Source organism: Euleptes europaea, chromosome 7, assembly GCF_029931775.1.
Source record: "Euleptes europaea isolate rEulEur1 chromosome 7, rEulEur1.hap1, whole genome shotgun sequence".
NCBI lineage: Eukaryota > Metazoa > Chordata > Lepidosauria > Squamata > Sphaerodactylidae > Euleptes > Euleptes europaea.
This window is the reverse complement of record NC_079318.1, coordinates 90412244-90424899: the sequence shown is the minus strand read 5'-3', so window position 1 is coordinate 90424899 and position 12656 is coordinate 90412244. Positions and strand designations below refer to the sequence as shown.

The 12656-nt window shown below is 49.4% G+C and overlaps 1 protein-coding gene and 1 non-coding gene across 2 annotated transcripts; both read right to left on the bottom strand.

The window, feature by feature from the left end:
• On the bottom strand, window positions 1-72 carry TRNAT-UGU (transfer RNA threonine (anticodon UGU)). Its single transcript has one exon. It is a non-coding gene; the product is annotated as a tRNA-Thr (tRNA).
• Window positions 73-11149: 11077 nt separating this feature from the next.
• On the bottom strand, window positions 11150-12432 carry LOC130480870 (homeobox protein SIX6-like). The gene is made up of 3 exons (XM_056853491.1): window positions 12040-12432; window positions 11438-11601; window positions 11150-11330 (listed from the first exon to the last, which is right to left on the bottom strand). The coding sequence occupies exons 1-3, from the start codon at window positions 12430-12432 to the stop codon at window positions 11150-11152; spliced, it is 738 nt and encodes a 245-aa protein (XP_056709469.1).
• Between the last annotated feature and the right edge of the window lie 224 nt (window positions 12433-12656).

Here is a 12656-nt window from a genome sequence, read left to right as displayed (position 1 = left end):
TTTAACTGCCAGGGATTGAACCTGGGACCTTCTGCATACAAAGCAGAGGCTCTTCCACTGAGCCACAGCTCCTCCCGAGGTTATTCCTTTTCTGCATGGACTAGTGGCTGTACAACTCAATCCTCTTAGGACATTGTCCCCTGCACAGTAGTAAACAATGCCTCCCAAATACAGCCAGTTACCACTTTGCTTTATGTAAACTTTGTGCATTTAGGCAGATCATGAGAGGGAGGGCAGGAAGGGATGAGTCAGTGTTTGGCTCTCGTGGCACTTTCTTACATGCCCAGGGAAATGCCGATTGCCACAGAGAGCCAGTGTGGTGTAGTGGTTAAGAGTGGTGGTTTGGAGCGGTGGACTGATCTGGAGATCAGTTTGATTCCCCACTCCTCCACATGAAGCCAGCTGGATGACCTTGAGCTAGTCACAGCTCTCTTAGACCTCTCTCAGCCCCAACTACTTCACAGGGTGCCTGTTTTGGGGAGGGGAACGGAAGGGGATTGTAAGCCAGTTTGATTTTTCCTTAAGTGGTAGAGAAAGTCAGCATATAAAAACCAGCTCTTCCATTTGGGGTCAGGAAGGAATTTTTCTCCAGGCCAGATTGGTCAGGGATACTGGAGGGCTTTTGTTGCCATCTTCTGGACATGGAGTAGGGGTCACTGGGGGTGTGGGGGATAGGTAGTTCCAAATTTCCTTCATTGTTCAGGGGCTTGGACTAGATGACCCTGGTGGTCCCTTCCAACTCTTATGATTCTATGATTCTAACCAACAAAAAGCATCCAGGGTATAAAGCAATCCCAAAAATCTTTGTCAAGGAGTCCTTTTTTTTTTTTTTTTTTTTACTCCAAGCTTGTTTAACCTTTTGGGGTAAAATAAAAATGCCCCATGAGTTCATTAAGAAAATGCTGATTCAGGGAACCATTTTTAAATGCTCTAGAGAGATACAACCTTTAACAACTACCAGATGAGCTTTCATAGTAACCTACAGAATATTTACTGCATCAGAGAGAGTTAGGCTTTTGGGGTAGAAAAATACCCCACGGTCCAGAAACATTAGAAATTATGAGTTGTATGTTTTTTTCCTTTTAAAAGTCATGAAAATTTGTTACTTTTAAAATATCTTTGAACCTTGTTGTCCTGGGTTTTTTAACCTATTATTATAGGTTTTTAAAGAAACCGGGCCAGTGTGAATTATTCAGTGTGCAAAAGAAACATTTCGGCATCAGGTGACTGTGCTTCCAAGGTCTTGATATTTTAATACTGTGAAACACAATGACGTATGCTAACTGAAATGTCTTTTTTGGGAAAGCTTTCTACCTAAAGACACTTCAGGAATTTGGCCTGGGGTAGAAGTATACCCAATGTAATATGTGTAGATTTTTATAAAGGGTTGTTAATAACAGCACTGTGTCCCCCATGGAAATGCAACAATGCCTATTTCTACAGCCAACCTCCTGCTATTTTTCCTCAGCAAAGATCCTGCAATTCGTTCCTTTGTTTTAATTACTTTTGTTTTCTCTCTGTAGCTGGTCACAGCATCCATGAATCAATTCTTCCAGTTTGGGGTGGAGGGGCGGGATTAAGTACTGCTTTTCACTTTGTAGGCAAAGCCGCTGCTCCTTTTTTTGTTTCATTTGTTTTCGTTTGTGTTGTTTTCGTGATTACAAAACTGCATTTGAAAGATATATAGACAAAGCATACATTTGGGGGCATTTTTAACTGGAGAGGCCAGGGATTGAACCTGGGACCGTTTCCATTAAAGGCAAGCACTTAAGCTATGAGTCCTCCCAAAATGAATGTAGTTTAGCTGCATCAGCTCTCCAAGATCTCTTGTGGAGAATCTTTCCTGACCCTGCTGCCTGAGAGCCTGTCGACTGGAGTGCCAAGAACTGAACCCGGGACCTTCTGAGTGCAAGGTATGAGCTCCCCAGCACTAATCTTTCATCCTTCTGCTACGGAGGTAGGACATAGAATTGGAAGGGACCTTCGAGGCCATCTAGTCCAACCACTGCACAATGGCCATTCTAAGGTGGCGCTTCATGGCTACAAAAGAATTTGAACATTTGTATGTAGGGTGTTTTTAAATAAAAATGTGGAGTAGAGGAATATCAAAAGTGGTGCAATTCCCCCTCAATTACAGACTGAAGTGGTACAGCCCAATGATCTTGTTCAACTCAATAGTCCTTGGCACCTATGCGTGTGTGTGTGTGTGTGTGTAAAGTGCCGTCAAGTCGCAGCCGACTTATGGCGACCCCTTTTTGGGGTTTTCATGGCAAGAGACTATCAGAGGTGGTTTGCCAGTGCCTTCCTCTGCACAGCAGCCCTGGTATTCTTTGGTGGTCCCCCACCCCAATACTAACCAGGGCTGACCCTGCTTAGCTTCTGAGATCTGACGAGATCAGGCTAGCCTGGGCCATCCAGGTCAGGGGCACCTATGCAGAGGTTATGTAATGTTAACCTCTTAATAAAACTCTAAACACAGTAGTGAAACCGTGGGTATCTCATGTGCCAAATGATGCCATGAACTTGATTTCAAGACCAACGACAATCCCCAACGGGCAGGGCTATCATCCAGCAACGCCCTGGCATTTTGCTCCAGATAAATCTCTAGCACGTGAGCGCAGCAGCATCAGCATCCATGCGGTAATGTGAGAGAGTTCTTGGGAAACAGATGAGTTGGTTTCCAGCCTTTACCAAGAAATCTCGTAAATTCTGAGCTGATTCTGAATCCAGGTTGGCAGTTTATCCCTAATCACAGCCTGCCCCCAGTTACGGTATTTACTTAAGATGTTTGGTATATGGCTTTCCTAAGTGCTTTACTTTTCTTTTAATTTAAAAAAAACCCCATATAAAATACAATATACTAATAATAAGCAGGGCTGGTTTTTATACCCCGCTTTCCTCTACCTTAAGGAGTCTTAAAGCGGCTTACAATTGCCTGCCCTTCCCCTCCCCACACTTTGTGAGGTAGGTGAGGCTGAAAGAGTTTGGAGAGAACTGTGAGAGGACCGAGGTCACCCAGCGGGCTTCATGTGGAGGAGTGAGGAAACAAATCCGATTCTTCAGATTAGAGTCTGCCGCTTTTAACCACTACACCATAGAATCGTAGATATGCAAGACCTGAGCAAGGCTGTTAAAGACTGGATGTTTTGGAGGACAATGATTCATAGAATCATAGAGTTGGAAGGGACCACCAGGGCCATCAAGTCCAACCCCCTGCACAATGCAGGACATTCACAACTACCTCCCCCCACAACACCCCTAGTGACCAGAACATGGCCAAGATGCCCTCCCTCTCATCATCTGCCTAAGGTCACAGAATCAGCATTGCTGACAGATGGCCATCTAACCTCTTCTTAAAAACCTCCAGGGAAGGAGCGCTTACCACCTCCCGAGGAAGCCTGTTCCACTGAGGAACCGCTCTAACTGTTAGAAAATTCTTCCTAATGTCTAGATCACGCTGGCTCTCTTTTCAGTTTTACACAGCTCCACAGAGGAGTCATTAATCAGTCTAATGGTGTCATCAGTAGGGTTGCCAACCTCCAGGCAGGACATGAAGATCTGGAATTACAAGTGATCTCCGGACTTCACAGATCAGTTCCCCAGGAGGAAGTGGCAGCTTCAGAGGGTGGAATCTATGGTCATGCCCTCCCCAGGCTCCACCCTCAAATCTCCAAGAACTTCCCAACCTGGAGTTGGCAACCTTAAAAAGCAACCCTCCAGCCTCATGTGTGGTGCAGTGGTTAAGAGAGTTGGTCTAGTATCTGGGAGGCCCGGGTTCCAATCCTCACTCATGCCATGGAAGCTCACTGGGTGACCTTGGGCCGGTCACTCTCTCAGCCTACCCTACCTTTCAGGTAATTCACAGCGGGTAGCCGTGTTAGTCTGTTTGCAGTAGTCAAAAAGGGCAAGAGTCCAGTAGCACCTTAAAGACTAACAAAAATATTTTCTGGTAGGGTATGAGCTATCTGAAGAAGTGAGCTGTGGCTCACGAAAGCTCATACCCTACCAGAAAATATTTTTGTTAGTCTTTAAGGTGCTACTGGACTCTTGCCCTTTTTGACTACCTTTCAGGGTTCTTGTGAGGATAAAATGGAGGAGAGGAGAACGATGCAAGTCGCTTCGGGTCCCCATTGGGGAGAAAGCCGGGGTGTACATGAACTAAATGAAATGTAAAATGGCTGTTTCCAGTGGTCAGAGAGACCAAGAAAACAACAGGATACCTGTAAAGGGAGACAAGATTCCTTGTTGGTTAGTATCTCTCATGTATAGTGCCAATTAAGCCCCAATTCAGGGGCTCTGAGCACTGTGGCTCAGTGGTAGAGCATCTGCTTGGCATGCAGAAGGTCCCAGGTTCAACCCCCAGCATCTCCAGTTAAAAGGACCGGGCAGGTAGGTAATGGGAAAGACCCCTGCCTGAGACCCTGGAGAGCCATGGGGAGGGGCCCTGGCTCTGTGGCAGAGGGTCTGCTTGACATGCAGAAAGTCCCAGTTTCAATCCCCAGCATCTCCAGTTAAAGGGACCGGGCAGGTAGGTGATGTGAAAGACCCCTGCCTGAAACCCTGGAGAGCAATGGGGAGGGGCTGTGGCTCAGTGGCAGAGCATCTGCTTGACATGCAGAAGGTGGCTGGTTCAATCCCCGGCGTCTCCAGTTAAAGGGACTAGTCAGGTAGGTGATGTGAAAGACCTCTGCCTGAGAACCTGGAGAGCCATGGGGAGGGGCTGTGGCTCAGTGGCAGAGCATCTGCTTGGCATGCAGAAGGTCCCAGGTTCAGTCCCCGGCATCTCCATATAAAGGGACTAGGCAGTTAGGTGATGTGAAAGACCTATGCCTGAGACCCTGGAGAGCCGCTGCCGATCTGAGTAGACAATACTGACTTTGATGGACCGAGGGTCTCATTCAGTATAAGGCAGCTTCATGTGTTCATGATGGCACTCGGCTTGGAATCCCTCTTTGGTTCTGCAGCGGCAAGCGGGAGAGAGAGATGCCGCTGCCATGGCAGGGAGCAGATGGAGTCAATTGTTCGGAAATAAGTCACTTCCCTGCGGGTGGTGGCTGCAAGGGACCACCCGCTCCGCACACGCTCTTCCCTCGGAGCATCCTCAGCCTTCCAAGGTCGCCATGGAGACCGTTGCTGAGTGACAGGGAGATGGAGGTGGGAGGCATTCCTTGGTTCACTTGCCATCCATCCCTGGCTTTAAAAATCTCAAACCTTCTGCAGTCCTGGCTGCGCCCCCTTGACCCCCCCCCCCACAAATCCGCTGCTCCTCCTCGGATCCACCCAAGGCTAAACGATGATGTCATTGCATTTCATTCCATTCAAGACACCTCATGTGTTTGAGAGGCAGGATGAATACAAATTAGAAACAGTGCCTCAAAAAAAAAAAGAAGGAAGAAAAAAGCATCTAACACTGCAGAAAATGGAATTATACAATTAAAGATGCAAAGATGGGCATGAATTTAGGGGGTGAGACGGTGGAATGGATAAACCTATTGACGTCTGTTTCCCAGAATGGCTAAATGGAACCTCAGTGTTCAGAGGCAGTCTAGAAGAAGAAGAAGAAGAAGAAGAAGAAGAAGAAGAAGAAGAAGAAGAAGAAGAAGAAGAAGAAGAAGAAGAAAAAGAAAAAGAAAAAGAAGAAGAGTTGGTTTTTATATTCTGGCTTTCTCTACCAGTTAAGGGAGACTCATACCGGCTTACAATCACCTTCCCCTCCCCACAACAGACACCCTGTGAGGTAGGTGGGGCTGAGAGAGCTGTGACTAGCCCAAGGTCACTCAGCTGGCTTCATGTGTAGGAGTGGGGAAACAAATCCAGTTCACCAGATTAGCCTCCGCCGCTCATGTGGAGGAGTGGGGAATCGAACCCGGTTCTCCTGATCAGACTCCACCACTCCAAGCCACTGCTCTTAACCACTAAACCACGCTGGTTCTATCCCTGAATAGATGCAGGAGACATACAATGGGGGGGGGGGGACAGTTGTATCCCATTTGTTGGGCCTTTTTGGTGGCATCTGGCAAGCACTTTTGGGGGAAAGGATGCTGGAGTGGATGGACTTAAGAACATAAGAAAAGCCCTGCTGGATCAGACCAAGGCCCATCAAGTCCAGCAGTCTGTTCACACAGTGGCCAACTGGGTGCCTCTAAGGAAGCCCCATAAACAAGACGACTGCAGCAGCATTGTCCTGCCTGTGTTCCACAGCACCTGATATAATAGGCATACTAGAGGGAATAGGGATGCATCATGACTAGCATCCATTTTTACTAATAGCCATGAACAGCCCTCTCCTCCATGGACATGTCCACTCCCCTCTTAAAGCCTTCCAAGCTGGCAGCCATCACCACATCCTGATCCAGCAAGGCTCTTTTTCTATCCATCTGTGCTCTCCTGCTAAGTGGTAAGGAAAATTATTGCTCCTGATCCTGACTGAAGGAAATGCTGGATAGTAAGGGATGGTAAGATTCACCTTCAGGCCTGACCTGGACTGCCCAGGCTAGCCCAGACTCGTCAGATCTCAGAAGCTAAGCAGGGTCAGCCCTGGTTAGTCCTTGGATGGGAGACCACCAGAGAAGTCCAGGGTCTCTACACAGAGGCAGGGAATGGCAAACCACCTCTGAAAACCCTACGAGGGGTTGCTGTAAGTCAGCTGCGACTTGACAGCGCTTTCCGCCACCAAGGTTTGCCTTGCTTCTTGGCAGGGCGGTCCCGTTGACCAGGTAGTTATCAGTACAGGGAGGGCAAATCCAACCTTATAAATGGCTGTCATGAATAATAATACATGCCAAAGAAAGCAGGGGATGAACACATGAAGCTGCCTTCTACTGAACCAGACCCTCGGTCCATCAAAATCAGTACTCAGACCGGCAGCGGCTCTCCAGGGTCTCAGGCAGGGGTCTTTCACATCACGTACTTGCCTAGTCCCTTTATCTGGAGATGCCGGGGATTGAACCTGGGACCTTCTGCATGCCAAGCAGATGCTCTACCACTGAGCCACAGCCCCTCCCCATGGATCAGATGGATACCGTGGATCCATTCAATAAATGTTGGTGCTTTCCTCTGTTGCAACTAGGCACAGAAGGACAGCTTTCCTCCGCTCTTACCAGAAGCAGAGTTGTGTTCCGCTGGATGAATGGGAGATGGGTCACATAGGATAGCTCAATGAAACTGTCAATTCCAAGTCCAGCGGGAATGACAGAAGCGTGACGCGGAGGCAGCCAATGGCAAACTACCTCTGAACGTCTCTTGCCTTGAAAACCCTACGGGGTTGCCCTAAGTCATCTGTGACTATGAATTAACAGCCTCCAAAATATCCTATAGTTAACGGCCTTACTTGGGTCTTACAAACGGAAGGCCGTGGTTTTCTTTCTTGAGTCAATCTGTCTCTTGTTGGGTCTCCCTCTTTTCTTACAGCCTTCAACTTTTTCTAGCATTATTGCCTTTTCTTCTCATGATGTGACCACAGTACGATAGCCTCAATTTAATCATTTTAGCTCCAAGGGAGAATTCAGGTCTGATTTGATCTAGACCTCTCTTATTTTTCTTTTTGGTGGTCTGTGGTATCCATAAACCTCTTCTCCACTGCCAGGTTATCTATATGCCCCAGATAATCATATCACGAAAGGGGGAATTTTTTTTATTTGTAAATTGTTATCCATATACATAGCAATTTTTACAGAGTAACACCATCATAACAGTTACAAAGATCCCTGCCCCAAAGAGCTTACAGCCAAACAACAAAGGGTGCTTTTTAGTGAACACAAATCCAGTGTGTGTGTGTGTGGGGGGGGGGCTTTGTTTCTGTTTGGGGGGATGGTACAGGCTAAAGGGTTAAGTCAGAGGCTCCATGGAAAAGGTAGTTTTGCCTGACCATAAGAAGGGCCCCAAATCCATTAAAAAGGGCACTGTAGAGAAGGTCCGGGCTGCTTTGCATTTATTTGACAGGGTCCAGTGGCCAAAGCAGCCATTTTCTCCAGGGGAACTAATCTCTATTTGCTGGAGATCGGTTGTAATAGCAGGAGATCTCCAGCCACCATCTGGAGGTTAACAAAAATCACAGCCGCTATGGCCAGCCAATGTTCTTACAATGAAGACAATGAAGAAGAAGAAGAAAAAGAAGAAGAGTTGGTTTTTATATGCCGACTTTCTCTACCACTTAAAGCAGAATCAAACCAGTTTACAATCACCTTTCCCTTCCCCTCGCCACAACAGACACCCTGTGAGGTAGGTGAGGCTGAGAGAGTTCTAAGAGAGCTGTGACTAGCCCAAGGTCACCCAGCTGGCTTCACGTGTAGGAGTGGGGAAACAAATCCAGTTCACCAGATTAGCCTCCACCGCTCATGTGGAGGAGGAGGAATCAAACCCGGTTCTCCAGATAAAACTCCACAGCTCCAAACCACCGCTCTTAACCACTACACCATGCTGGCTCCCAATAGCACCAACTAATATAGAAGAAATAAATTGAGCGTCCAAGTTCTGACGGATGAAGGATTGTGGCAGCATCGTATCACAAAGGTAAGTGATTCAGGCAGAAAAACTTTGAGTGATGGCAAAACTTGAAGGCGATACAGGATCCCAGTAAGTTCCTGTTTTCACGTCCTTCTCCAGTCACCTTCTTATTAACTATGCATTGCCAGGATCATCCTATACAAGGTGATGCATCTGCTTTCCCTTGTACTCCTTAGTAGGTGTCTGTACACAAGGGGTGCCAATGGCGTTCTCCCTGAAACGGCTCTGTGGTGTGCCTGGCATGGTGTAGTGGTTAAGAGCGGTGGAGTCTGATCTGGAGAACCGGGTTCGATTCCCCACTCCGCCACATGAGCGGCGGAGGCTAATCTGGTGAACTGGATTTGTTTCTCCGCTCCTACACACGAAGCCAGCTGGGTGACCTCGGGCTAGTCACAGCTCTCTCAGCCCATACCTGAGGGTGTCTGTTGTGAGGAGGGGAAGGGAAGGTGATTGTAAGCCCGTTTGAGTCTCCCTTAACTAGTAGAGAAAGTCGGCATATAAAAACCAACTCTTCTTCTTCCGTTTTGTCTTTTGTCTTAGCTGATAATTGAATGTATACACATAATATTGGTCTTATAAATATCAGTGACATTTGAGCTGCATTATTGTCTTCATTGTATGGACATTGGCTGGCCATAGCGGCTGTGATTTTTGTTAACCTTAATGAGAACAGCACAAGTTTTTCTTGACACCACCTGGAGTCTGGCAACCCTATCCATCCCCTCTCTAGTCTGAGGCTTGTTGAGGTCTCTAGGAGGAATTTTGGAGTCTGTGCTGGCTCTACTCTAGGGTTGCCAGCTCTCGGTTGGGAAATTCCTGGAGATTTAGGGGGTGGTGCCTGGAGAGGAGAGGAACCTCAACACGATACAGTGCCACACTGTCCCCTCTCTGAAGCTTCCATTTTCTCCTGGGGAACAGATCTCTGTAGCCTGGAGATTGGATATAATTCTGGGAGATCTCCAGACACTACCGGGAGGTTGGCAACCCTGCACCCAAGAAGAAGAAGAAGAGTTGGTTTTTATATGCCAACTTTCTCTACCACTTAAGGAAGAATCAAACAGGCTTACAGTTACCTTCCCTTCCCCTCTTCACCACAGACACCCTGTGAGGGAGGTGGGACTGAGAGAGCTCGGAGAGAGCTGTGACCAGCCCAAGGTCACCCAGCTGACTTCATGTGTAGGAGTGGGGAATCAAACCCAGTTCTCTAGATTAGAGTACACTGCTCCTAACCATCGCTCTTAACCACTACACCACATGAACACATGAAGCTGCCTTATACTGAATCAGACCCTTCGTCCATCAAAGTCAGTACTGTCTACTCAGACCGGCAACTGCTCTCCAGGGTCTTACGCTGAGGTCTTTCACATCACCTACTTGCCTAGTCCCTTTAATTGGAGATGCCGGGGATTGAACCTGAGACCTTCTGCATGCCAAGCAGCAGAGGCTCTACCACTGAGCCACAGCCCCTCCCCATGGCTCTCCAGGGTCTCAGGCAGAGGTCTTTCACATCACCTAATTGCCTAATCCCTTTTAACACGAGATGCTGGGTATTGAAGGTGGGACCGTCTGCACGCCAAGCAGATGCTCTACCACTGAGCCATAGTCCCTCCCATGCTGGATCCTCTGATGGTGAAGCATTCTCCCTGCCCCCATGGGTCCCCTTTGGCCACTCGTCTTTTTAGCACAAACTCTTCTCTTATATTCGCACACGCTCACAAACTCTCTCTCTCTCTCTGTTGCCCCTCTTAACAGTCTCAACATTTTCCGGCTTTCTCGCCAAGCGAAATGCCCCATTGACCTGACTGTCTTGTGAGGCGATGCCGTTTATTCTCGAAATCAGTGACGGGACGGCAGGTGCGAACTGTGGGGTGGGGAGAGGATCTTTGCTGTCTCTGTCTTAGAAACTGTAAAGAGGCATCAGAGAAGCCCCCTCCTAGCGTGGGCCCAGCGCGTGCCTCTGCTCGCGTTCCATGCCTCTCATTCCTTCTCGTGATATAAACACGTCAATGGGTTTGTCGTGGGGTTGTTTTTTTGCAGGGGTACCACAAAAAAGGGGGGGATGAGGGAGCGGATGAGGAATGACGGACAATGGTGGATCAAGCGGACATGTTTCCGGGGTGGACCAGAAAGGAGCTGTGGGGAGGAGAGGGTGGGGGAAAGATGAAAGGGGGCATGTGTGGACACATGGGGATCGGCCCGTGTGGGGCACGTACCGGCGAACACCTGCACTTCCCACGAAACCTCAAATTGTTTCGGGAAATAACGGATGGGAAATCCCGAGGAAGTCACGGAACGGACGTGAGTCGGACCCGCAGGCAGGGGAAGATCGTGCGTTACCACAACCGAGAATTGCTACATTCGCAGGATAATCGAAAGACAAACCAGCCCTGCGTTGTCGACCAAAGTTGTCTCTCCCGCAGCGGGTGCTTTGTAAAGCCTTCTCCGCTGCTTAGAGAAATGCCAGAACCCAGGAGGGAACACATCTCTTCTCGTAACACAAACCATCGGCATCCTTAAAACCTTTCCCACGGAGTATTTGGGGCGACGGCGTTTGCTTGGCCTGCCCTGCCGCCGCCGTTACTTGTCCCCCCCACTCCCCACCCTCCTCCAGTCCTTTTGTGGATTCGAGAACCCCCTGAACCGGTTAGTCTCCCCAGCTCTTCAGCGCTCCCTGGTTGCTCTTGTCCTCACTGGTGGGAGCGGTGGGATCCCCCTGCTCAGTGGGCATACTGCTGTCCTCTGGCAGGCAGGGGGCGCCAGGTGGGCTCTCATCCCGAGGAGGGTCCTTAGAGCCACTCAGCTGGATGGGCGGCTCTTTTTGAAGCCTAGCAAGAAACAGAAAGGTGGGTGTGGGTGAAAAGAGAACGGAAGAACTGGGAAAAAAATGAAGAGGATTCATGCTCAATTCCATCCCATCCCCATGGTGTCTCACCTGTTCTTGGCCGATGCGGCACGATCCCTTTGCCGCCGGTTTTTGAACCAGTTCCCCACCTGCGTGGGGGTGAGCCCTGTAGCCTGGGCCAGATGCCTTTTACGGGAGGGGTTGGGGTACGGGTCCTGGAGATACCATTCCCTCAGTAGATTGCGTGTCCTTTCCTGCAAGACGGGAGCACGAGAACATAAGAGCGGCCACGCTGAATCAGACCCGTGGCCCATCTTGACCAGCACCCTATTACAGACAATGGCTGACCAGTTGCTAGGGTTGCCAACCTCCAGGTACTAGCTGGAGCTCTCCTGCTATTACAGCTGATCTCCAGCCAATAGACATCAGTTCACCTGGAGAAAATGGCCACTTTGGCAATTGGACTCTATGGTATTAAAGTCCCTCCTCTCTTCAAACCCCACCCTCCTTAGGCTTTGTCCCAAAAACCTCCTGCCAGTGGCAAAGAGGTACCTGGCAACCCTAACTGTACCTCACTGAGGTCCCTGTCCTATCCAGGCTCCACCCTCCAAAAAAATCTCCAGGAATTTCCCATCCTGGAGTTGGCAGCTCTTTTACCTGCCTTGAACTTATGTCTTTGGTAGCTCACTCACCTTGAAGCCATTCATTTTCTGTTCCCCATCTTGGACGGGATCCCTCGACAGAGAGGGCAGTTTCTTATGGGCGGGAGGTCGGTCAACCAGGGGTCCCCAAAATCTGTCTCCGGGCCTGAGGGTCCCGAAAGGTTCCAGGTGGAAGACGGGGGCCTGGCCGCAGCAGGGTGCCAGCCATGTGGCCGACGGCAGCGGGTTGGCTAGCAACTCCGAGTCCTGGCAGGCGGCGTGGGCACAGCGGAGGCCGTCGTGGTGCCGGAAGGTGAGCGACGGCGGGAGGGACCACAAGAAGCGGGCCAGGCGTTCGAATTCCCCGCTCTCCTGCAAGGCTTCGCAAACACGGGCCACCTGGCTTGGGGAGAAGAGGGACACGCTTGGCGGGGGCAGGGTCATTCTGGGGTGGGGGGACTACGAGGAATGTTCTAGAGGAAGGCCTACGGGAAGTAGGGGGAAGCAAGATGGCCAAAGCGGGACACGGGTCTAAGGGATGCGGTGGCAGAGCACCTGGGACGTCTTGGTGGGGAGAGGGAAAAACACAGGCAAGAAGAAGGAATGATATAAAATACGGTCAGCAGAGGAGGCCCTTTGGGTATTCGTGTCATAGCAACGAGTAGGGT